At 44.7% G+C, this 26760-nt stretch overlaps 1 protein-coding gene across 2 annotated transcripts in view; it reads left to right on the forward strand.

Moving 5' to 3' along the window:
* The window catches only part of Pus10 (pseudouridine synthase 10), a 67716-nt gene extending 42830 nt beyond the window's left edge, over positions 1 to 24886 (forward strand). For both annotated transcript variants that reach the window (XM_038322874.1, XM_038322883.1), the window contains exons 10-18: positions 2392 to 2477; positions 3305 to 3430; positions 6636 to 6692; positions 7617 to 7693; positions 7781 to 7836; positions 9450 to 9567; positions 13902 to 14044; positions 17939 to 18038; positions 24674 to 24886. In XM_038322874.1, the coding sequence (XP_038178802.1) occupies positions 2392 to 2477; positions 3305 to 3430; positions 6636 to 6692; positions 7617 to 7693; positions 7781 to 7836; positions 9450 to 9567; positions 13902 to 14044; positions 17939 to 18038; positions 24674 to 24712 (802 nt within the window). In that variant the 3' untranslated portion in view covers positions 24713 to 24886. The remainder of the gene's footprint in view (positions 1 to 2391; positions 2478 to 3304; positions 3431 to 6635; positions 6693 to 7616; positions 7694 to 7780; positions 7837 to 9449; positions 9568 to 13901; positions 14045 to 17938; positions 18039 to 24673) is intronic.
* Positions 24887 to 26760: the final 1874 nt, after the last annotated feature.

The following is a 26760-nucleotide window of genomic DNA, read 5'->3' on the forward strand; positions in this document are numbered from 1 at the left end:
CTCCTCCTAGACCTAGAACAGCACCCGACGTGCGGCCGTAGCAGTAAATATTTATCAAGTGAACATTACAAGTCGGGGAGGCCAGAGCGTGGCTCAGTGGTCAGTGCTTACCTGGCAGAGCTGAGAGGCCTGGGTTCGGTTCCCAGGACCAAAGCCCAAGCTTTTGAATTTGAGAGGAGGGTTTGATTTCCAAAAAGGAGTTGTTTTGCCTGGGTTTTCAGCTTAGTCATTTAGCGGCCCACGGGTCAAGAGCTGTGCCTATTCAGCCCACATCTGATCCTTTCTAGTGTGTCCATCCATCTCTCGCACAGAAAGAGCGCTGGCCATGGAGTAGGGAACCTGGCTTCAGATCCATTCTGTAGTCCACAATGGGAACTCAGCTATATCAGCGTCGTCTTCTGAACCTCAGTGCCCTTTTCTAAAATATAATTGTTAAAATATGTAGAAATACAATCAATTTTGTATTTTAATTATCAGTGTTGTTTTTAAAAACCTAATTATTGTAATTTTCCTTCTAGAAAACCCTTGAATACATATCAAGCAATAACATCATGATGAGGGTTTCTTATCATTTATGAACTAAAAAAATGAGTCTCATGATGGAAATATTTTTATTAATCTTTGAAAAGTCAAAAATACTTTATATAGAGACTGGAGAGATGGACGCGGTCCAGTCCCAGCTCCCACACACCAGCACACAGCCGGGGATCTGATGGCCTCTTCTGCCCTCTGTGGAAACCAGGCAGGCACATAGTGCACAGGCATAGATGCAGGCAAAACATCATACACATAAAGTTAAAAGGAATACTTTATATAAATGCCAGTTCTTGGACTTCTGAATGATTTCATTGATAAGGCATCTTAGGAAACCGGAAAAATTCCAAGCCACCTGTTTGGGGTTGACTCTGAATTTAATTATTTATAGTCAGCCTCCAATTTGTGGCTTTGGAAATTCTAAATGGTGGACAGAGGATAAGTCGTTCCCTGTCGTCCTCAGACGAAGCCCTTTAGCTAAGAGAAGGCACCCCAACTTTCTACTTTTTCCTGTGTCATAGTTGAAATGAGAAGGAAGAGGAGGAGGTAGTGGAGGACCCCCTACAGGCAGGACAGACCCCCAGGTGGGAGCAGTTACCCACTACAGTCCAGCTTTGCCCAAGCAGTTAAGCCTCATGCCGGGAAGTAGCATGTGACCAGATAGAGCTGGTGGTCGGAGAGCCTGTTCCCCTACATCTGAAGGCTGTTAAAAATTGTCTCTGGGAAAGATCCCCTGACTGAAGAGCAATATCCAAGCCCCAGTTTGCTTAGTGCCTCTGCTGTGTGTTAGAAGTGGCACTCTTAACAGAGGGGGCTGGAGTGTTGGCTCTGTGACTAAAAGCACTTGTTGCAAAGGACCTAGGCTTGATTCCCAGCACCCACATGGTGATACGCTGCCTCTTTCTGCACCAAGCACACATCTAGTGCACAGATAAACATGCAGGCAAAATAGTTATTAAATCTTGGTGCTGGGTGATGGTGGTGCGCGCCTTTAATTCCAACACTCAGGGGGCAGAGGCAGGTGGATCTCTGTGAGTTTGAGGCCAGGCTGGTCTACAGTACTGTCTCCATTGCTACTGAGAAACCCTGCCCTGTAAAAACCAATAAATAAATAAACTAACGAATAAATAAACAAATCCCTGCCTTGCAAAAACAAAAAACAACAACAACAACAAAAAAAAAATAAGCAAGCAGATAAATAAATAAATAAATAAATAAATAAATAAGATAAAAATCTTTGTTTTGTTTTGTTTGGTTGGTTTTGAGATAGGGTTTCTCTCTGTAACCCTGACCTGGAACTCTTAGACCATGCTGGCGTTGAATAGAGATCCACCTGCCTCTGCCTCCTGAGTGCCAGGATTAAAGGCGTGTGCCACCACTGCCTGGCATCCTAAAAATAAATCTTGGAGAGAGAGGTGGTCCTCTTCAGCTGCCGTGGTTACTTAGGCCTGTAATCCTAGACCTCAGGAGGTCTAGAACTGTGGCCAGACTGTGCAACATAGTGAGTTCCAGACCAGCCTGGGATACAGGGAGAGACCCCCGTCTCAGAATAAACAGAGCTTAGGGACTGGAGGATGGTTTCTGGTCTCCATAGACACTACACACGGGGTACGCAGACACACATGCAGGCAAAAATATCCATACACATAAAATAAAAAGAAGTTTTTTTTTAAACAAAACAGTAAAGTTTGAAAAGCAGTAAAGGCCTGAAGGATGCTTTTTGCTTTAAAGCTTGAAGGTGGGGAGACGTATAGTCCCTGGGGCTCAAGTTCTGCGTTTCTTGGGCAATGCAGATTCATCTGTTTGGTGATACATGTCTCAAGTATTAGTGTCCATAAAATCTACTCCGTTCTGCAGGCAGTTTCCTTGTCCTCCAGACTCACCGAAGACTGTGTGCACTGTCCTGGAAATCGAATGCACTCACGGTGCCGTTTTTGTTGCTGGTAACTATCTCATCTAGAATGCCCACGTCCTGTCAGCCCCTTCCTGGACGTGTCCACACCTGCTCTCTGGCTGCTCTCCTGCTCTGTTCCTCCCGATGGCCAGATGCAGGGCAAACCAGGCAGAGGGTGCTCAGTCACCTGGGAAACTGACTTCAAAGAACTAATGTTACTGTGCTCTCTCTGATTAAACACTTAGCTTTATCCAGAGAAGATGGCGTTGTATGACTTTCCTGATTGCTGTACTGCAGGCAGGTTTTTGTTGTGTTTTAAAAGCTGTAGTTGCTTCATAGTGAAAGCTTGAAGGAACCCGCTCTGCAGTCTTGACCGCCTCCTTGGGCAGCGGCAGCGGCGTTCTCGCGGGGACTTTATTCATAAGGCAGTGAGTCACAATGTGTTAGGGAGTTTTTCGTTTGTTTTTTTAACTTACAAATTCTTAAACTTTTCACAAATTTAATTCCCTGTAATACATCATCACCAATGACCATTATATTTAAATTATTAGTAGTAGTCTGTAAAAGCAAGGTTTTTTTATGATTGTTGTGTTCTACAATATCATCTGACTTTTCTAGTCAGTGAGTCAAATTATTAAATTATTTCTCTCATTTAATACCCTGTCTCTATGTTTCTAAGGTACCTATTCTATTATTACTTTAAGCCTTATTTAACTATCTCCATGTCTATGTTATGGCTTCCCAATTTGACTGTTTCTTAGATAAAGGCCCCATTTTCTATCCTAGCATGTAGAACATCAAGCTTACTAAATTCTCCTTTTACCCTAATATGTTGACCACAGCATTCAGTCCAACTAGCTGATGTTTCTTTGGCAGGCAGATATAATAAATACTCCAGGAATCTACCACAAACTCCTTGGATAATTGATGGAGAAAGGAAAATGGAATCTTCGGTGGAGGAATTAATTTCAGATCATCTCTTGGCTGTATTCAAAGCAGAGAGTAAGTGCTCGTGTTTTACATACATTGTTATTCATGAGCCCTTGGTGGCTCCAGGAAAGATTGCTCTGTCTAGTTAGCCACACCCCAGCCCAGGCTCCCTGGCTGCAGGCTTCCCCAGAACAGGCATCATTAATATGCAGGATTTGGGGCTCAGACTAGATTTTAGTCCAGATACCCAAGGATGTCTGTCCCTTCTCGGTGACTGCTCTCTCCTGGGAAACTCAGAACAACCAAGACTGCTTTAGACAAATGCACTAAGCCCCAACCGTGGCACACCTCAGCCGTAGATTCTTTGGGGAAATCGGAAGACGTTGCGATGTTTATGTCCAGTGCTTGTTCAGGAGTAGTTAGCTGGTTTCTGCCCTGACCTATGGAGTGATTTAGATTGAAGTTCATGACTAGAAAAACCATCTTATAGAGGTTTTTATGGTGTGTATTATGCTTTAATTTCCCGTTAATGAGCCCTGTTTGTGGGATGAGTCAGGCCTGAGGAAGCTTATGTTCTCCTTGTCTCAACAGGCCTGTAAATCAAAGGCAGTGTCTAGTAAAGTCTGTGGGATATAGAAGGAGAAAAACTGCGGGCAGTGGTCAGTGCCAGCCTTTAGAGCGGGGCTTCTGGCACAGTAGAGTCTTCTATGGGCCAGCTCCACACTCCCTTTCTCTGTGAGAAACGCTGAGGAACACACTCTAAGTCAGACCGAGGTCTAGATAGGCAATGGCTATCCCTGCTGACTCGTTAGGAAGAAAGGATTACTAGACCGCATCTCCTTCATGATTTACTGTCCGTCAAGGGTGAGCTTCCCCTTTGTTCTTTATTATTTTTATTCATGTTTCTGTGTTGGTACCTGCACACGAGTGTAGATGTCTGTGGGTCCCTGGGATCTGGAGTTTCCAGGGGGTTGTGAGTTTAAGTGAGTGTTGAAAACTGGACAAGAGCAGTGCGGTCGGAACTGCTGCCGGGCTGTCCAGCCGCTCCCACCTTTAAAGGCTTATGCAAATTGTTTCCTTCTGTGTATGCGTGCGCATGGGTATGCCGTGGAGGCCAGAGGGCAACGTGGGGCGTCTTCCTCAGTTGCTTTCCCCCTCACTTTGTGAGACAAGGCCACACTGGCTAGACTGGCTAGACAGCGAGGTCCAGGGCTCTGCTTGTCGTCCCCGTACCCAGCAAGTAGGGTACAGATGCGAGTTCTCACCCTCACTTCTCTTTCTTTTTAAACTATGTAGTGTGTGGAGGTGGGGTGGGTGGGGAGGCAAGCACATGAGTTGCTGTGCTTATGGGGGATAAGAGCATTCTGTCCCCTGGAGCAGGAGTGTTGGGTGTTTGTGAGCCACCTGATGTTCAAGAGCGGCAAGCGCTCTTATTGTGAAGCCAAACCTCCGGCTAGACTCCTGGGGCTTACACAGGAGACACGTGACTCAGCTGTTTCCCTATCTGCCATGAATGATTTTCTGAACGGAGGAAAAGACTCTGCAGCATTGCTATGAACTTTTATCTATTTAATATCTGCAAGCTGCTACTTTTTTCTGAAAAACAAGCTCACCGTAAAAGCATCTCTCAGGCTGAAGATGTGCACTAGGTTCTGGCTTTATTCCACAGCACTGCACCCAAAAGAAAAGAGTAAAGAACACTTGCTCGATTTTGTGTGTGTGTGTGTGTGTGTGTGTGTGTGTGTGTGTGTGTGTGTGTTTGGCTGTGGGGGGTTGGAGGCAGGGACAGTTGGCAGAGCTGCCTCGCTTGCTTTCTTTGAGAATTCAGGGATCTTCAGTTTGGACTATTTAGGTCCCAGAGAAGCCCTAGCGTCTTCAGAGCTCACGGACTGCTGGAGGCTCTGTAACTCCCCTTTCAGGCTTTTGTGAAAGCAGAATGCCTGTACTCACATCACACACATGCCTACACACAGAATAAAGGGTGAAAAATAGGATTGCGCTCATAGTGCAGGAATGGTCTTACATTTGTTTCCTGCACTGTGTCTACATGGTCACGTTATACTCTCTAATTCTCCTTAAACGGTGACTCTGGGGGTGAGGACTGCACCGCCTGTTTCCCTGTCTCCAGCATCAAGCATGGCACACTGCCGCAACACATATCCTAACCCGGCACTGGCACTCTTGTGACCCAGAACCCTTCTGTCCTCCTTCCTCTTTGTTCAGAGACCTTCAGTGTCATCACTGTACAGACCACAGGGTTCCCAAAGCCTCTCAGCCCCTCCCAGCCTTGATCTGAGCTCTGCTGCTGATGTTAGATGGTTCTGGTGTCAGTGCCTGTCCTCCAGCCTTGTAACCCGGTGGTTAGGAGGTTCTGGTGTCAGTGCCTGTCCTCCAGCCTTGTAACCTGGTGGTTAGGAGGTTCTGGTGTCAGTCCCTGTTGTCTAGCCTCGCTACCAGATCTGCATTTCTTACTCTGATGTGACTTTTGGCAATGGATTCCTCCTGCCGGTCTCACCTTCCTTAGGAGGAAGATGAAGACAGTGCCTTAAAGCTTTTGGAGCATTGCCTGCTCGTGTTTGCTGTGGTGACAAAGCCTTCCGCGGGATCTCTATCTCTGCATCTCTGTCTGTTTTCCCTGTCTGACATCCTCAGCATTTGATCTGTGCTGATAAATTCATCCTGGATTGTACAGCAGCTTTAACACGGCTGCATGTAGGTTTTGGTTTTATAATTAATTTGCTATTTAAAGGTCAGACCTTTCTTCTCACTTTTTTATAGAGTTTAATTTCAACACAATTGTTCCTATTGTTATGCTTGCTTTTTTTAAAAAAAGGCCAAGTTTTTGCCACAAGCCAGTGGCCAGGGAGGTGGGCCTTGCTTCCAGTCTTGCCCTTCTATGATGGCGGCATAGATGCTAGTTAAACTCTGGCTTTGACGTCAGAAATATATAGCTCTGCCATTGGATTATTTGACCCTGGGAATATTACCCATGTCTATGAAGCACAATGTTCATGTGTTTACTGCTTCATGAAGTTATAATAAAGATGAAATGATGTGTGTGTGTGTGTGATTTTACCCCAGGACCTGGCTTATATTGAGCAGTACTTATTAATGTCATTGCTGTTTTTAGCCAAAATTGAGATTAGAGATAGGGGATCTTTATCCCATGAATTGCTGGGACTACAAGATCGTCAGTTGGATTTCTGCCAACGGTTGGAACAAAGTATACTAGGGCTGCTGTCTCTCATCCTTTCTCCTCTTGTTCCGCTTCTTACAGGTTTTAATTTCTCATCCTCTGGAAGGGAAGACGTAGACGTGAGAACGTTAGGGAAAGGTAAGATGGCGTCAGCGCCACCCGACCTGAGCCAGCTGCTGCTGAGCCCCTGTGAGGCAGTAGCTTACTGTGGTCCCTTAGAACAGTGGGAGGACCTAGGCTCCTCCCGTGGCTGGGAGGGACCTTGTGGGTTGTGCGGCCACTTCTGTAGACTGAATTGTGTCTGAGCAGCAGTCACTCTTTAGAGGTAGACGTCCTTATCACAGGCCTGGGGCTGGAATGGATTTGCATGTGCATGAAGAAGGGAATATTTTTTCCCCTCAAAGTTTACTAGTTACTCCATTTAAGAACTCTTCAGACCAGTCAGTGGTGGCCCATGCCTTGGGCGGCAGAGGCAGGCAGATCTCTGGGTTCAAGGCTGGCCTGGTCTACAGAGCGAGTTCCAGGAGAGCCAGGGCTTTATTGAGACCCTGTCTCAAAAAACAAAGAATATCTCAAAAGTTACCAGTTCTTTATTTGAAAATGATTCTTCTCTTTTAACCTTCATTCCTTGTTCTTATTTTATCTTGTTGAGTTATAAGAAAGATAATGAGAATTAATTCTGAGCTGCTTGATGCTCAGTTGTTCCATGTCACTAGTAGATTAACTGGGACAATGGATCTCACCTTCTTATATCTGGGCATTGCTCTCCGTGACAATGATAGTTCCATTCATGTAAGAAACTTAATTAGTGGTTATTTAAATTTTATTAACACAGGCTTGTGTGTGGACCTCTGGGAAGGCAATCATTTCACATAGCAACCTTCCTGCTGCAGTCCCCCAAAAGCCCCTTTACCCGTTCACACATCCCCTCCTCCCCCAGATAGAATCATGCCACTAAACTTTCAGTCCCCCAGAGCTCAGCCCCTATGTCACACCTTCTGCCTTTACCCGAACCTAACTCCATCAACACGTTTCTGTTTCACGGTGGGCGTGTGCTGCCAGGAAGGCCGTTTGCAGTGGAGCTGCTGAATCCTCACAGGGTTCATTTTACTTCTCAAGAAGTTAAGGAGCTCCAGCAGGTAAACACTTGTGTGGGGGCACCGTGTCTATGCAGTCCTGGGACCGAACCAGAGGTAACCATTGCTTTTCCTTCTCTGCTGCTACAGAAGATTAATAAGGCATCTGACAAAATCCAAGTACGTGATTTGCAGCTTGTAACCAGGTGAGGATGGCTGTACTGGAGATTCCAAAAGGGAAGCTTTCATAGAGCATATATTTGGTAAAAAATCTAACCCCAATTAAGAAATGGGAAAATGATTAAGTAGACATTTCTCCAAGGAGGACGTGTGAGTCGTCCATGAACGTGAAATGGTGCCCAGCAACTTACACTAGGGCTGTGCAGGTCAGAGCCGCAGTGAGCTGGACGCCCCGTCCACACCCACACGGATGGCAGTCGGCAGAGAGAGAAAATAACAAGTGCTGGCAAGGGCACAGAGAAAGTGCCCTGCGCATTGCTAATGGGCTGAATGTGGCCGCTTCGAAGGCACCTTGACAGTCTGTCAGGAATTCACACATAGGAGGACTGGAGGACTGAGCAGTTCCCCTTCAACCTCAGACATGATCAACCAAGGCTCACACGGCTGTTCACAGTAGTGTCTGCACAGCAGTGGGTACACGAGCCTGTAATTCTAAGTGGGAGGCTAAGGCAGGACAGTTGAATTCAGAGCTATCCTTAGCCAGATAGTGAATTTGAGGCCAGCCTGGGTTACATAGGACTGTTATATCCAGTCAAGTAAAAAAAAAAAAAAAAAAAAAAAAAAAGAGAAAAGAAAAGAAGATACCACTTGTCTATCTGTAGAAAAAAACACAATGTGAAATTGTTATCCCTCCTTATCCTTGGAAGATATGTTCCAGGTCTTGCATGGCCACCTGAGACTACAGATAATACTGACTTTTATAGATAGTGTGTTTCTCCTGTACATAACTGATGAAAAGGTTTGACAAAAAAAAAAAAAAAAAAAAAAAAAAAACACAAAAAACTGAGCACAAATCAGGACCAAAGAGAGCACGGACTGTTCTTGCAGGTCCTGCGTTCAGTTCCCAGCACACACGGTCACTCACAGCCTGTAACTCGAGCTGCAGGGGATCTGACTCCCTTGTTGGACATTCATGGACACCAGACACTCATGTGGCATACATACATACATACATGCAAGCACTCATACATACACATAAAATAAAAATAAATCTTGAAAACATAAAATAGTAGCTAATATTAAAACAGGACATATTAAAAAAGGTAAGCATCAATTGCCATTTTTAAGTTTTTGTACGTAATATTTTCAGTCGGAGGTTGACAGCAGGCAGTGAATCCATGGCTGGGGACCTACTACTTGCCCCCTGCTGTGGTGTGATTTGCTTGTTTGTTTTTTTTTCTTTGAAAAAGAAGAGGTGTGGAGTGGTGAGTCACACTGCCCCAGAGACACACCTCGACCTTGGCAGCATATGAAGTGGCGGGAGCCGGGAGCCGCTCACTGCTCTATAGTTGTACCTGGTAGGAAATGCTTAGGGAAATGGTAAAGATAGGGGAGTCAGGTAGTGATGGATCATTTGGGCTTGGGAAAGGAATGGGAAGAAAGTGCCATGGGTCCTTCTGGGGCAGTGGAAGTTAGATGACGCTAGATGCTTAGCTCCAAAAACAATAAAATTCATAGCCGGGGGAAACATATGCAGGTTATACCTCAGCCAAGCTGTTAGAAGGGAGCAGAGATCTGGGACAAGGTTGGTGTGTATTTTCTGGGTTGAGACAAACTTTCCTTTGTTGCTGGTATTTAGAGAGGCCATCGGGTATATGAAGGAAGGTGAAGAAGGGAAGACCAAGACCTACAGCGCCTTGATCTGGACGAATAAAGCCATACAGAAGAGCGACATTGGGTTCCTAAATGACCTCAAGGTACTTCGCCCGCAGCTCTGGTTTGTTTTACTGTTCTTCTGCATGCTAAAAAGTCCATGTCCTCATGTTTATTACCAGCAAGCCATAGCACCTGGGCTTGGGGTCTGTGTGACGTGCATTCACATTCTGGCTTTCCAGTCCACTGGAAAACTCTTTGGAGAAGCAGGGTTTCAATGGGTGGCACACACCTTTAATCCCAGCACTCGGGAGGCAGAGGCAGGTGGATCTCTGCGTTCGAGGCCAGACTGGTCTACAGAGTGAGTACCAGGTCAGTCAGGGCTACACAGAGAAACCCTGTCTTAAAAAACAAAACAATAACAACAAACAAACAAAATAAGAAGAAGCAGCAGCAGCCATGTTGCCTGCTGCTGATTCGGAGGACAGACTCCTGGGGTTAAACCCTGGGTCTGCATCATAGCTGGACAACTCTGGACAAACTCCTGACCTCTATGCTTCATCTGTGAAATTAGCTTAGAAAAACTAATGTAATTCAATTGTACGAAGTATTTCAAATGGCATCAGCCACATAGAAAATACTCAGTAGTGTTATTATATTTGGTTATCTGTAAGATTAAGTATACAATAAAATTATTTTATAGAATTGATGCTAAAATTATATACATGAATGAATAAAATGTTTCTATGAAACACATGTATTTTGTGGGCATGCCACTGTAAAGGACCTGCTTGTTCTGTTGGCTGGTTCACATCTCTCTCCTGTAAAGACAGTCCCTGTGGGTAAGAACATGTGTGTGCAAGCACACAAGTTGGCGGGAATGGTGGCTCCGAAGGTGAAGGCAGAGGACCACAGTGTGAGGCCCTGGGAAATACAGCAAGAGAGCAAACTGTTTAAAGTGATGCTTGTTAGCATGGGGAAAATGCTATCCTGAGTGCTAAGAGAAAGCTTTAAGAATAAGTAGAGGGAGCCGGGCGGTGGTGGCGCACGCCTTTAATCCCAGCACTCAGGAGGCAGAGGCAGGCGGATCTCTGTGAGTTCGAGGCCAGCCTGGTCTACAAGAGCTAGTTCCAGGACAGGCTCTAAAAAAGCTGCAGAGAAACCCTGTCTAGAAAAACAAAAAAAAAAAAAAAAAAAAAAGAATAAGTAGAGGGCCATGCTTTGTGATTTCAGCACATCCAGATGTGCTGTGTGCACACACATGTGATTTCAGCACATCCAGATGTGCTGCGTGTACACACACGTGTGGCTTTGCAGAAAACAATATGGCAGAAGTTCTCATGCTTTACATTTAGCCCTGAAAAATATAGGAGTACTGCCCCACCTCCAGGACAAAGTAGTACATGACATTGCTCTGTTCCCTTAAGCCAGTAAAGCAGCCGGTGGGTCTGGTCGAGAGGGAGGGGACCTGAAGACATGGAAGGTGTTTCAGACTGGGAAGGCAGCGGCAGTGACTGTAAAGCAAAGACTGTGCCGATGTACCCGCCCCGGCTGTTGACAGCCTCGCTGCAGGAGCGTGACTCCTGTGTAAGGCTATGCATGAAAGGAGGTTTTCCGACTTTGCTCAGAGTGGCAGAATCAACAAGGACAAAGCTGGAGAGAAAATGACATTAGCTGGATGTAGTGGCAGTGCTCATACAGGATGCGTTCAGGACCAGCCTGGGCCGTGTGGTGAGACCGAACAAACAAACAGAAAACTCTGAATGAGCTAGTGGTAGAATGAGCAAGCGTCTTGTAGCTATTAAAAATAAAACCAGAAGCAGGTATGATCTCACGTGATCTGGGTCAGTGTGTGGCTGTACATATCAGACACGTTGGGGAAAGGAATGCGGGTCTGAATCTGACTCAGGAGGCAGAAGTGAAGTGACAGATGGCAGTGCTGCAGGGAAAGCACACGTGGCTTGTCCCCTGGGGACGCCTGTCACCTCCACAGGCTTGGTGTTTCTGCCTAGGGCCTCCGGGAGAGGCGTTTGGGTTTGTTTCGTTTTAACTGAGACAGGTTATCAGGTGGCCAAGACTGACTCGGGCTCGCAGTGTAGCCACCTCCTGAGTGCTGGGTTCCAGGTGTGTGTCACCATGCCTGTGCTTGTGCCGTGCTAAGGGCTGAACCCAGGGGCATCATGCCTGCTCTTCATGCACTGTGCCCAACGAGCTACGTCTCCAGCCCCGGGTAAGCAGATACAATACAGACGTACTTTAAGAGTACAGACAGATCTATGGACTTTGTAAAAATCATATATTCCATCTTAGATGTATAAATCAGCTGGATATAATGGTATTTGTCTTTAATCCCAGCACTCAGGAAGCAGAGGCAGACAGATCTCTGAATTCAAAACCAGCTGGGTCTACATAGTGAGATCCTGTCTAGAAAAAAAGAGAAAAAACAAAGAAACCAACAACTCACGAAAATTGTAGATGCTCATTTAGAATTCATTTTTATACAAAGGCGGGGGGGGGAGTTGCAGGCTGGCATCAAGGCTCAGTGAAAAATAATCCATTAAAAATAGATTCAAGGGCTGGGGATGTGGCTCAGTGGCATGGCTTGCCTAGTGCAGCTAGGCACTACCGCTCCCAGTAGTCCCAGCACTGCTCAAACAAAACAAACAAACAAAAAAAAGTGCAGTTTGGGGGTTACCATAGATCTAACTAAAAAGTAACCTAGAGAGGTGATTTTATAGGGGCATAGGAAGTGGTAGGAGACCACTCCCAGACACACTTGCTGGGCTTGGTTGGTTTCTAGTAACGCTGTTATAGTTTATAAAATCCCATTGGCTTAGAGATAAAAGCCGAGTTACTTCTCTATTCTGAGAAAAAGACTGCAGCAGGTTTGCTGCTTGCTGCCTCTTTTTAAAGGGCAGCCTACTTCTAAGGAAAACCTGTGCTTGTGTGTGTTTCTGAAAATTCAGCAGTGTGGGATAGCGCGGCACAGAGCTGAGAGTGGGCGGGATGGTTTCCCTCTGTGGTCTAGAAAGCAGACCACAAAGGACACATGGGCCTGTGTCCTGTGGAGTGCTGTGTTAATGGCCCTTCTGGTGGGCTCCTTGTCAGTCCTGGGAGTCAGGCAACAGAAGCCAGGGGAGGAGTTCTCACTAGATAGCTGCTTGTTTTTATTTATTTCTTCCCTTCTCTCCTTCCCTCCCTTCCACCCTCCCTCCGTTTCTTTCCTTTTTTTAGTCAAGGTCTTACCGTGTAGCTGTCCTGGAACTCATACTATAGACCTGGCTGACCTCAAACGCAGAGACCCACCTGCCTCTGCCTCCAGAGTGCTGGGATGAAGGGCATGCGCCACCACTGCCCCGTCACAGTTGCTGCTGTAAAGGCCGACTGTTTCTGCTCTCTGAGTCTCTGTATACATCTTTATAACTCTTCAGTCACAATTCCTTCTTGAAAACATTTGTCTTTTTGACTAGAGAAAGTCAAGCCCCATAGAGATAGCTCATCTCATAAGAATTATAGAATCATAAAAGTCATGGCGGGTGGGGCTGTTGACTCCTGCCCTTCAAGTGTGGCCCTTGTCAGAACCTGTTTCCCCCTTGGTGTCCGGAAGGGAATGCAGGCTGAAGCCTTTCTCTCCTTGGCCAAGCCCTGGCTGCTCACTCATGCAAATTAGGAGGAGCTGTACCGGCAAGAAACTGCGGAGAAGTCAGAGTTCTTCAGAACCAACTTGTCCGGTTTGCTAAAATCTATTATTAAAAATATGAAGTAGTTGACCTTTTATAGTATTAATCCCTATTCCTTAATTTATATCACCGAACATACAGGGGAATCTCTAATTTGATGTAATTATAAGAAAAAGCAGCCTGTATCACTGAAAATCTGAGTTGCTGAGATACATGTGAATATTAATTTTGTAAACCGGGCTAGGAAATACTGGAAGGCCTTGAGTCACCGTTCAGACCTCTCTGTAATCACTGTATGAAAGCATCTTGCTAAACGCTGATGCGCCTTTTCTAGATACAGTCTGTTGTCCAACAAACCCTGAAATAGATGATGCATGCTGTTCCGTAAAATGTGCACGCTTCCCACATGCACGCGTGACCCTCGGGCCCCACCTTCTGCCTCCCCTTCTCTTCAGCCCGAAGTCCTCACTTTTATGTCAATCACGTTGTGGCATCAGAACACAAGGGTAACAAATGTTGTCTTCTAGCAAAGTCCCGTGTCAGGATCCTGACGGATGTGTTAAGAGTCAGGGCAGAAGAGCCCATGGGGCCATTCCCTTCCCAGCCCCTGGCTTCTGATGGGGTTGTAGTGCTCAGATGAGATGTCCCATAGAGCCTAGGGGGGTGCAGCTGGCTCTGTCTTACCCTACTCTGACAGTAATGGGAACTAATGTGGTGAGCTGTGGATGGCTTCGTGATTGTGTCATATCCTCCTCTAGGACTTAAAGATTGACCAGAAAACTCCTCTCCGGGTCCTCCACCGGAGGCCTTTGGCTGTGAGAACTCGGGCCATTCACTCCATGGAGACGCACTACGTGGACGAGCATCATTTCCGTCTGTATTTGAAGACCCAAGCTGGAACGTATCCTTCTGCCTCTGCACCACAGAGCCCTAACCAGAATGGGACCAGGATAGTTAATGCTGCCCTAGACAACAGGTTCAATGATCTAGGAGACACTTATTTGCTAGACATGTGTTCCCACATACCCCAGGTCTCATGCGCTCCAGGCTGACCTTGAACTCCTGATCTTCCTGCCTCCACCTCCCAAGTGCTGGGATCACAGGCCATCTCAGGTAGTCTGGGATTCTTTGGAAAGGATTTGAGTATATTCATTCAGTATTTTTGGAGTAGAATCAATACTGTTTTCTTTTTTAATTAATTTTTAATGGTTTTTTTTATTGAATTATACATTTTTCTCTGCTCTCCTTCCTTCCTTCCCCTCTCCTTCAACCCTATCCTGTGATCCCCATGCTCTCAGTTTACTCCAGAGATCTTGTCTTTCTCTTCTTTCTATGTAGATCCATGTATGTCTCTTAGGGTCCTCTTTGTTGTCTAGGTTTCTGGGATTGTAGACTGTACGGTTTTTTTTTTTTTTTTTTTTTGCTTTATGCCTAGAAGCCACATATGAATGAGTACATATTTGTCTTTCTGGGTCTGGGTTACCTCACTCAGGATGTCGTCATTATTATTATTATTATTATTATTATTATTATTATTATTATTATTATTTTACTGCTGTGTAGTACTCCGTTGTGTAAAAATACCACATTTTCTTTATCCATTCTTTGGTTGAGGGGCACGTAGGTTATTTCGAGGTTCTGGCTATGACAAACAATACCGCTATGAATATAGTTGAGCAGATGTCCTTGTGGTATGATTGAGCATCCTTTGGGTATATACCCAACAGCCATATTGCTAGGTCTTGAGGAAGGTTGTTTCCTAATTTTCTGAGAAATTGTCATACTGATATCCAAAGTGGCTGTACAAGTTTTCACTCCCACCAGCAATGGAGGAGTGTTTTCTTTTCCCCACAACCTCTCCAGCAAAAACTGTCATCAGTGTTTTTGATCTTGGCCATTCTTACAGGTGTAAGATGGAATCTCAGAGTTGTTTTGATTTGCATTTCTCTGATGGCTAAGAAGGTTGAGCATTTCCTTAAGGATCTTTCAGCCATTTTAGGGAATCCGCACTTTTTGTTTGAAGTCTGTTTTCCCATTTGTATTTCAGAATAGTGTTTTAAACCATGAAGTATCCATCAGTTAGTTCAATGCCAACTTTAAAGTTTACAGTTCTGTCTTACCCATTGTTTAGCGTATAATAGACTCAGGAAGTACTTTTAATTGATTCATTTGCCATTCTTTACACATTTTACAAGTCACATGTTCATAACCCTATTTGGTCATCTGTTTCAAGTGTTTGCCCAACTGAGTACACACCGGTGATAAAAGGGAGAGACGGTATTTTACCCTCTTTAGAATTTGAGACAAGCGCTCACTGTGTTGCCCAGGCAGGCTCATCACTAACACTTAGGCAGTTCTCTGTCTCTGCCTCCAGGATGGTAGGAATGTGGACACATGCTGTGTCCAGTGCTTCTTGACATAGTGATTGTAACTTATGTGCAGGGCTGTATAAAAACCAAAAGCCAAACTATGTATCACCTACTTAAGCAATAATATGTCAGTGTCAGTGTTAAAAGTTTCAAAACTCCAAAATTTTCACTGTGTTTTAAATAGACAAATATAATACATATTCGCTCATTTAGACATAAAGCAAAGAAAAACTGTCCTATAGGTCACAACCCCAGAGAAACTAGACAACAAAGAGGACCCTAAGAGACACAAACATGGATCTAAATAGGAAGGTGAAAAAGACAAGATCTCCTGCATGAATTGAGAGCGTGGAGGTCATGGGAGAGGGTAGAAGGGGAGGGGGAGGAAGAGTGGAGAGAAATATATAGCTCAATAAAAACAATAAAATAGAAGATTGGAACTTGGAGTTTTAAATAGTTACCTGCCAAAGCTGATACTTTGTTTCTGATCAGGTCCGACTTGTGGCTTCAGGGTCAGAACTGAGTCTCTGACACAGTGTATCAGAGAGCTCCGGCTGTCTTAGGCCTACTTTAGTATTTGCTTTCTTTTAAGACTGCTTCTTACTGTGGATCCTAGGCTGTCCCTGATCTCAAGATTTTGCCTCTGCCTTCCAAGTGCTGGGATTACAGGCATGTCTCACCATGCCTGGTTTTCCTATTGCTCCCAGATTATAAGAATGAAATAAAACTAATCTGTCTTTAATTTTACATACCAAGAAGGAATGCTTTGTCTTTTGAAAAAACTAGCATGATTCCAATCCTGTTAAGACATTTTTGGAAACAGCTACATGTATGTACTTAATGCGCTAGCCAAGAAGAGCTGGTAAAACTACAGCTACCGCATGGTTCTCATAGAAGTGCACGGCCTTATGCGCGCAGTTCATGTGCTGTCTCAGTCTTCCATGGCTCAGCACTGCGGCCAGGGTCATTGCCTTTTGTCTGGTCCCTCCAGCACGAATTCAGGCCAGACCTTTCCATTGCTTCCTTCCTTCCTTATTTCTGGCTTTCTCTGAAGAAAATGAGGGGAAAAGAACGACGAAGAGAAATTATGAATTCAGGAAAGAAAGAGCCACTGGATCATTGTCTTCTGTTTGAGTCAAAACATATTATGGGGGAGGAGGGGTAAAAGCTTGTACTGTTGCCTCTCAGCTAGCGCTGGAGAAGTCGTTTGTTTTCCTGTACAAACACCATTAACCACTTACACTGACTTCTGCTTTTACTAACGCAGTGTTTTTATGTTATTTTTCAGATGACGTCAGGGCTGAAGTAGCGTGTTGTGGAGTGCTAATCTTATTAAGAACAAATGCCAGATTTAACCATTGCCTTCAAAATGTAAAGACCTATATAGAGAACACAGAGTTGCTAAAAAACCAACCCCAAAAAGAATCTAGCCAGGTGTGGTTCACTCTGGACCTGTTATTCAGGCTTGCTTCTGCTCAAGACAACCAGGTTGGGTATGTGGCAAAAAAACTCAGGAGCATACACACAGATAGAAACAGAAAGCAAACAGAATCAAACAAGCAAAAAACTTAATTCTTTTGCTCCCAGGTGCCCGTAGCTGCAGCCTTGGGGCAGGGCTTGCACCAGTTTTCTGACCTGTGCCATCATGCATGCTTGGTGTACACTCAATGACACACATGCACGTGTGAACAATAAGTATCAAGTAGACTTTTAAAGAAGATTAAATAGTTTACTTCTTCCTCCCACCTTAATGCTAATTTGTTACAAGGAACCCCATCGTTGGCGGTCATTTTCTGTGTGGTCCTGTAGAAACTTCCCATTTCATAGATGCTAATTGCCATTATTGAAAAATGGGACCAGATAGCAAAACAGAAATGATGTGGGGGGGGGGGTTGAAAAGCACTGGGTTCGGCATGGTGGCACACCTTTAACGCCAGCACTCAGGAGGCAGAGGCAGGTGAATCTCTTGAGTTAGAGGCCAGCCTGGTCTACACAGTGAGAAGCTGTCTCCAAAGTGGGGGGGGGGGGGGGGACGGACAAAGTCTATTTAATGTACACCCAAACCTTGGCATTTTGAGATGAGATGAGCTCATAAGAAACCCATACCTGGGGTGGGGGTGCCAAAGGTTTTCACTGTCAGCACTTGAGTGGAGGAAGCGGGAGGATGCAGGTCATGTTCATGTAGCCTAGGCCACACGGTGCCGTCTGAAACAGCAGAGTCGTGGCCTCCCGTGAGTTTGATGTGAACAGGTTCCGGTTACTGTGCTGCACCCAGGCCTGTGGGATCCGGGCTGCTGGCAGTGAGCTCATTTTCTGAGATACACATCTCAAGTCCAGGTTTAGAAATGGCCTCGCTTCTGTAACATTCCCTTCCCCTTGGCCAAAGTAGTTGGCACTGCACGAGCTTTTCCTTAAACAGACCCTAGCTACATTAAAGAATTTGTACACGGAGACTTTGGGAGAACCAAGCCGAACATCGGCTCTCTGATGAACGTGACCGCAGACATCCTTGAACTGGATGTGGAGGTAAAGTATTCTATGGGGAGTGCACATCTGCCAGTCAAATTCAGCCAAATTAGGTCTTTTGACACTAAACCGAATAGCATCACCTGTGTCCGTGGGTGTTTTTTAATATGAGGGTTTTATTTAGATTTATTTTCTTTTATGTGTATGAGTATTTTGTCTGCATGTATGTCTGTGCACCACATGTGTGCCTGGTGTTCCTGGAGTTGAGAAGAGGGTGTTGGGTCCCCTGGAATCAGAGTTACAGGTGGTTGTGAGCCACCAGGTGGGTGCTGGGAATGGAACCCAGGTCCTCTGGAAGAGCAGCTTGTGCTCTTAACCACCGAGCATCTCTCCAGCCCTCTCTAGGTATTTGACAAGGGTAAAGCCTCACAGTAGCCTTGTGGTATAGGGAAGAATTATCTCTGTAATTATTTTAAACACACAAACAAACCAGGATCCATTTGTGATACTTGTGGATTATATAGTTAATTTACTAGTTGGTATCAGGTACTGTCATTTACTAATTTACCTATGGCATCAGATTAAATCCTTCTGCACTTGAGAAGCAGAGTCTGGTGGATCTCTGAGCTCAAGGCTACCCTGGTCTACATAGGCATTTCCAGGACGGCCAGGGCCGTATAGAGATATTCTTTCTCAAGGAGGGGCTTTAGGGCTGGACTTAGCTCATCTCAGTAATGGCCATGGCTGCCAAAGCAACACTGAATTCAGTCAGTCCCTGCGATCTACACAGTAGAAGCAGAGACCCACTCTCTTCTTGTGTGCTGGGGCATGGATATGTGTGTGCATGCATAAGTGTGTACACTCATCTGTTGGCGGAGACCACTTGTTCATTCTGGGCTGCCCAGACCCCCGAAGTAATCACTCAGAAACTACATTATTTGCAATACTATTTGGCCAATAGCTTAAGCATCTTTTTTAACTAGCTCATATCTTAAATTAACCCATTTCTATTAATTTGTGTATCGCCACATGGTTGTGGCTTACCAGGCAAAGTTCTGTCCCTAGCGTCTGTCTCCAGTGGGGCTACATTGTAGTGGGGATCAGTGGGCCGGCTTCCTGCCGGCTCCTGGCCACCGGCTAGCTTATGCCCCAAAATAATTACACGGAAACTGTATTCTTTTAAATACTGCCTGGCCCATTAATTTCAGCCTCTTACTCACATCTTGACTAACCCACATCTAATAATATGTGTAACACCACGAGTGGTGTCTTACCAGGAAAGATTCAGCACATCTGGCCTGGTGGCTGGCTTCATGGCATCTGGCATCTCGCTCACAGAGAGAGGCATGACATCTGCCCGAGAGAGGTGAGGTGGGGCAATTGTCTGAGCCATCTACCTCACTTCCTTCTTCCTGTTCTGTCTACTCCACCTATCTAAATTTTGCCCTATTAAAAAACCAAGGCAGTTTGTTTATTAGCCAATGAGAATCCTCCATCATTTCCCCTTTTTCTGTTTAAACAAAAAAGGCTTTCACTTTAACATAGTAAAATTACATATAACAACAGTTATCAAGTAAGAATTACAGTTACAATATTTATATCTACTTTATCTTTTATCATAACTAAGGAAGACTATAACTATCTATTCTTCAACTCCATCAAAGACTCCAGAAGGATATAATATTACCTAAGTAAACAAGAAATAAGCAACTTCCAAACTCTAGAAATGACAGAGACATCTTGCTGCCTGGACAGTCACCCAAAGTTCCTCTGTACCATTGGGGCATCCATCTTCAGCCTTCAGGCCCATAGTTTCCAGCAGACATTTCCATAAAGCAGGAAATTTCAAAGGCAGTTCAGTCAGTATCTGCTGTGTCCTGTAGAATGTCTCGCAGACTCTTTCATGAATCAGGAACCCCAAAGAATCATCTCACATTTAGGCAAGTTCAGCAGTCCTCTCTCTGTAGGTTTTTTGTGTCCAGTCTATGCATCAGTCCAGGCAAGAGCAATTTCTTGCCCAAATGGCTATCAAAGTCCATAAGGAGCCTCTTCGATGCCCATCTTCCTTTTGAAGTAGCTTGTGCTGCCAGGAGCAGATGTGTCTCATTGTTGTGAAAAGTCCTAAGTTATTAAGACATTTAAAATGCCATATTCTATAGTCTTTGGAAGATATGAAGTATGCCTATCTAACTGAAATATATCTCTATATATCTAGAAAATCTAACTAACATGACTACAAGCTTGACTATTATTTATGACTATCTATTAACATATCTTACATATGTTATAAATTATACATTACATAATCACAATATCTTAATCAAGATTAGAAATACATATACATATAAGAAAATTGACCTTAAATTTAAATCACTAAAGCAAAATCCATATCAATGCAAATTATTCATGTCTATATCATATCCCCCTTTAAATGTAAAAGAACATTTATAAACAATATTTGGGAACATGGGCACAGTTATTTCTCTCCAAACTGCTTCCTGCTGAATGGGACGCGGTTAATCAGATCTTTCATGGTGTAACCTGTGTGCCAGGTTCATCTCAGTCATCAGTTGGGTGAAGTAATTTTCTGAAGGTGTTCACAGCAACCTTTCAGGAGGTCGTGGTCTATCATACCATATTAGGATAGAAGCAATCCAACAGGTCTCATTTTCTGTAAAAACAGAAGAATCTCTTTTCCAAAGTATCATATCCTTAGATCCAATTTCTGAAGTCAAGGTATTTTCAAAATATCTATCTTGAATTAGTTCAGCAGCATTTGTAAACAAATATCTTTTAACAGCTGTTGTTCCTTCCTCAGCATTCAAACAATTCAAAGAGAGCACAATAGCATACAGTATCAAGATTCTCTGTGTATTTTCCATCTTTGTATGGCTTTGTTTTAATCACTATTTCTTTTATTTTTACTTTTACTTTTTGAGACAGTTTTTTTGTCCTGGAATAACTCTGTAGACCAGGCTGTCCTTGAACTCTCAGAGATCCCTCTGTCTCTGCCTCCCAGGTGCTAGGATTAAAGGTGTGTGCTACCACACCTTGAAGTCACAGAGGTCAATCTACCTCTGCCTCCCAAGTGTTGGGATTAAAGGTGTGTACTACCACAACAAACTTCTTTCTTTCTTTTTTTCTTTCTTTCTTTCTTTCTTTCTTTCTTTCTTTCTTTCTTTCTTTCTTTCTTTCTTTCTAGAACTTTAACCTTTAGCCTGCATATATTTTTAACACACTGTAAATCATTTAGAGGTCTTCTTTGTTTTTTAATCTCTCTTTACTGTATTTCTCTCTCTTTTTCTGACCACATGAGCCTTTAAATTACTGAACAATATGGGTAGGATTCAAGCCGTGGCTTTGCCAGCTAGATCCATCCCATTCCTTAGCTTTCCAGCCTCATGGCAGAGGTACTTGCTAGAGCCATTTTTATTACCACAACTCTGTGACGTTTCAAGGTCCTTGCTAGCAAGCAAGTTGCAACAGTATTAAACAACAATCAAAAGCTCCATAGTCAGTACTGCCTGCTTGAAAGAGTCAGAGTTTGCCCTGGCAGGACGGCCCAGAAAGCCGGCATTTTTAAACAGCACAGCTTTTTTTTCCTGCTATGGCTGAAAACCGAAAAACAATTTCTTGGTTCAGACCCGAGAAATTGCTGCTACCAAGAAGCCATGCTTTGCTCTATTCTTTCCCAAGCTTTCTCAAGCTTTCTGTGGATCCAGTTATCCACGTTGGGTGCCATTCTGTAGTGATGGGATGCGGGCCACTTCCCGCCGCCCCTGCTCCAGGCCACCAGCTAGCTTATCCGAAATAATTACACAGAAACTGTATTTTTTTGAATACTGCCTGGCCCATTATTTTCTGCCTCTTACTCACATCTTGACTAACCCGATTATTAGATTGGTTAATCTAATAATCTTTGTAACACCACGAATGGTGTCTTACCGGGAAAGATTCAGCATGTCTGAACTGGCGGCTGGCTCCATCGCATCTCTCTCTCTGAGGAGAGGCATGGCGGTCTGGCTCAGAGAGGAGAGGTGAGGCATGGCAGTCTGCCTCACTTAGGAGAGGCGTGGCATCTGACTAAGCCATCTACCTCACTTCCTTCTTCCTGTTATGTCTACTCCACCTATCTAAATTTTGCCCTATCAAAAAGCCAAGGCAGTTTATTAGCCAATGAGAATCCTCCATCACTACATTAACCAATAAAAGCAACACACATACAGAAGGGCCTCCCACACCACTCATCTAATTGTGTGCTGTGGCATGGGCATGTGTGTGCATGCATGAGTGTACACACACACATACAAAATAAGTTAAATGTTTAAAAAGGGATTTAAGACCCCTTGTTCCAGAGCATGCACTTAGATATGATAGGAAATCAGATAAAGTAAATTGGATTTCTCAAGCCTGGCATAGTGGTGCATCTATAATCCCAGCTCTCAGGAGGCATGGGCAAGAGAAATGTGGGTTTGAGGCCAGTGAGACCCTGACTCAGAACAAACACAGCAAAGCAGGTGATTGTCTCTGGGATCCCTGCCACAGTCCAGAGCAGGGAAAAGCGCTGTGTTGTGCGACTCTGCCCTTGTAGTATCAGCTGAAGCAGGGTTAAAGTCTAAAGAATGGCCCTTCCGGGCTGTGGGGTCACACATTGTGCTCCTTGAGGGACATCCCTGCCTCCGTCCACTGCAAACCCCAGAAGAGGCTAGCGTCCTGCAAAAGTGCATGAAGTGGACATGTGCCCATGTGAACAGCCATGACAGTCATGCTGTCATTAGATCGTACGTGGCTCTTACATGGCAGCCAGGATCCACTTCCAGATTGATTAGCCTGTTGAGGCTGTTGTAAGGAGACCGACAACTTAGTCTCACAGAAGGTGCCAACCACAATCACTTCTTTAAAATTGTTATCCAATACCAGATGTTCAGCCCTGGAAGCATACATACAAGTAACAACACAGACTGAGCAGGTTATATTTAGGTTGTGTGTGTGTGTATGTGTGTGTGTGTGTTATTTATGTGTCTATGTAGCAACAATTAATGCCCTAAAGAGACCATGGATTTGAAAAAGCAAGGAAAGATATAGGGAAGGGTTTGGAGGAAGGGAAGGAAGTAGAAAATGATGTGATTATATTATAATCTCAAAATTAAAATTTGAAAACATTTTCTCTAGAATGCTAGGCAGGACTCTACCTTGAACTGTGTCCAATCCATGTTAATAGATAGCTTAGGGTCAGCTTCTCAGCCTTGTCAGTAGGACTCCCTGTAGAGCTACTGATCCACAGTGATGTGCCTCCCCTTCCTGCCCTCTGCCACAGCTGTGGCTCTTTGTGTCTCAGTTTTAGTTTGAGAAGCTACTCATTGACTTAAATATGATTATTTGGCACATGGCTTTATCTAAAGCACTACACAGTGCATTTTGGGATTTATTAGAGCAGTTTGTGCAGTATGTGCTTCTCCAGTGGTTACTTGGATTTTCTGCCATTGAGTGTGATGTGATCCGTGGGCTAATGAGCGCATTCGTTTCAGAGAGGCACTTCACACTTCTGGGTTGGGTTGGGTTGGGGGGGTTATTTATTTATTTATTTATTTATTTATTTTTGTTGGTGGCTGTTTTTTGTTTTTTCTAGGCAGGCTTTCTTTGCATAGCCCTGGCTGTCCTAGAGCTAGCTCTGTAGACCAGGCTGGCCTTGAACTCACAGAAATCCTCCTGCCTCTGCCTCCCAAGTGCTTTTTGTTTTTAAATATATCCCAGGCTTGCTTGGAACTTGCCTTGTGGCTCAGGTTAGCATCTACTAATCTGTCCTAGCTCAGTCTCCTGGCTGCTGTGGCAGGTATACACCGCTGCACCCACACAAGCCGTAACCCTCTTCCTAAGGGGATCCACCGAGAGGCCAGATAAGGTTTGTCTTGGTGTGTCTGGAATGTGATGTGTGGAACTGGACTAGATTGCTTACTGTGATTTTAATCTGGAAGAACAAAGTGAGGGTAAGTAGCAACGGAGACTGATCGGATTTGTTTAGATGCTTTGGAGCAGGGTCTGATGTAGCCCAGGTAGGCTTTAAACTCTGCCTCCTGCCTCTGCCTCTGAAGCGCTAAGATTGCAGGCATGTTTCGTGATAGCCGACTTGACTGGGTTTTAAAAGAAGCAAAGCTTCTGAAATGAGAAGGCACTCGGCGGTTTTGTAATTCTAGTGATGGTCATATTCATCCGCTTCCCCTTTAGTTAGAGACTGCTTGAGCCATGTGCCACTGAACACTGGTCTTGCTAGCTGATATCCCCTAGTGACACCATGCCTTAGGTTAAGTACGCCGCCATGGTGTTTGCCCAGTGATGGAGTCGCCCGGTGACACATTTTTCAGAATGTGTTCCCACCATTAAGTGATACATAGCTGTATTTTGTTAAGCAGGAGGTGGTAGAATGGAAAGCCGATCAGAGCAACAGTTGTTGAGACTTGTGAGGAAAAATAGTGTGGTTGCCCAGATTTGAATTTCCTCATACTTTATTCATAACTGACATGATGATTTGTCCACTTCTCTAGGAGTCAAGAGGTGTGAAGTAATTGTGTCTCCATTAGTTCAGAAATGGCCTTCAGGGTTGCTGCTCCTATCAGTGCCATTTCTCCTGCACACAGTGACGCTGTCCCCAGAAATGCTCATCAGGATTTCTGTTTAATGTCTTTTCTTCCTTGCAGTCTGTAGATGTTGACTGGCCCCCTGCTCTGGATGACTAGCTCCCACATTTGGACACAGAGGGCTTTCCTGACACGATGCGGACATACAGGTGGTGTATCCTGGAAAATGACTTACCCACCAGCACAGTGTCTTCAAAACGGCTTGGATCGTGTTCATCTGTTTCTGAAGTTCACTGTAACATCTCAGGATCTATATGTACGCATATTTTGTGGTTTTTTTTTGTTTTTTTTTTTTTTTTTTTTGGTTTTTCGAGACAGGGTTTCTCTGTGGCTTTTTGGAGCCTGTCCTGGAACTAGCTCTTGTAGACCAGGCTGGTCTCGAACTCACAGAGATCCGCCTGCCTCTGCCTCCCTAGTGCTGGGATTATAGGCGTGCGCCACCACCACCCGGCCATATTTTGTGTTTTGAGGATGTCTTATGTTTTCTCATTCCGTCTCATGACCACAGAACCAAAATAGGAATAATCGAGCCATTTTCCTTTTTAATTCTGTCACTCAGAGAAGTGTGCAGTGGGAGACACTGTTAAGAGGAGCTGTGACTTCTTCAGTGAGATTTCCTACGGGAACCCCTGCACCTTTAAAGGAAAGTGCTCCAGTGTTCAGATCATCTGAATAAACGCTGCAGCTAGACGCACGCGCTCGAGTGTCCTGTGGATTTCTAATATCTCCAGCGCACATTTGATAGGACTCTTTCTCCCAGTTACCCTCAAGTGTTATCAGTGGAAGTACTTTAAGGTGAGGTTTGTCAGAAGTCCTAATGACCTCAAGTCACTAGTTTGACAATCTAAAGCTGTCAGTACTTGTCTCCTGCAGAACCTGTGACCGTGCTGGGGTGAACCCGGAGAGCCACGGTTCCCCACTGTGACCGTGCTGGGGTGAACCCGGAGAGCCACGGTTCCCCACTGTGAGTCGTGCCCCCCCATAAGGGTCGCATATCAGATATTTATAGTATAGCAGTAGCAGATAATAATACTTTTATGGTTGAGGTCACCATAATATAAGGCACTGCATTAACAGGTCACAGTATTGGGGGGCTGAGAACCACTGGCCTTGACACTTTCCTGCATCCTTTAGGTAAAATGAAACAAGTACCTTCAATAACTGCTTTCCCGGGTCACAGATTCAAAACTCTGAGCTTGCTAAACAAATACAAACACACTTTACAGTGTTTCAACTATTTTCTAACTTCAAACATTTTAATAAGGTATATCTAACATTATATCTAATTTCATAAACAAGGAAACAGAGTTAAAGGACACCTAAGATACCAGTTACTCCTGTTGACCAGGACTGGAACTGAGGTTGTGCCTCCGGGGTCCTTTCTGTACACGCTTGTCACGAGACCTGTGGCTCCTGTGGCTGACGGTGCTCTCAAGGGTGCCAGGTAGATGCACAGTGCCTTCTGGAACCGGATAGCAACTTGCTCCCAGCAAATGGCTAATTCCTGTCTTAGATGATCTCATATAATTATTATTTGTGATGAATGGCATGATGAAGAAGAGAAGCCTTAAACATACAGAACCAAAAGAAGTTGAATTAATCATTAAAAATTCCAGAAGAGAAACTCAATAAAATACGGATTCAAGTGTAATTTCCATCATCTGGCACAACTTCTCGACCTTTGTCCTCCCTCCCTCCCTCCCTCCCTCTCTCCCTCTCTTCCTTCCTTTCTTCCTGATACATCACTTTGAACAGTATTTGATTGTTTGGTTTCTCTGCACACAGTTCACAGATCCTTAAGATGTATTTTAGTCTGAGGGTCATGCTGCAGCCGGGGCCATACAGATCTGAGCGGCCTGTGCCGCCACAGGTGCCAGGCATGCTGGTGATGTCTGGGCCCAGGGCTGCTGCTGAGGGCCATTTCTGGGTCTGACCCTACCTCAGGCAGCCGGGATTTGTGTTGATATCTGTAGCTCCCGATACCCTCGAAGACCATGCAGATGCCAGGGTTCTAGGCTACCACCCGGGGCCATGCTGGTGTCCGAGGGCCATGCCGCCACTGGGGTCATACTGATCCGGGTGACCTAGGGCAATGCTGTCTGGGTCGGTGGAACTGCTGAAGTGGGGGTCTGTGGTAATATCCACGG

The sequence above is a fragment of the Arvicola amphibius genome, chromosome 1, assembly GCF_903992535.2.
Source record: "Arvicola amphibius chromosome 1, mArvAmp1.2, whole genome shotgun sequence".
NCBI lineage: Eukaryota > Metazoa > Chordata > Mammalia > Rodentia > Cricetidae > Arvicola > Arvicola amphibius.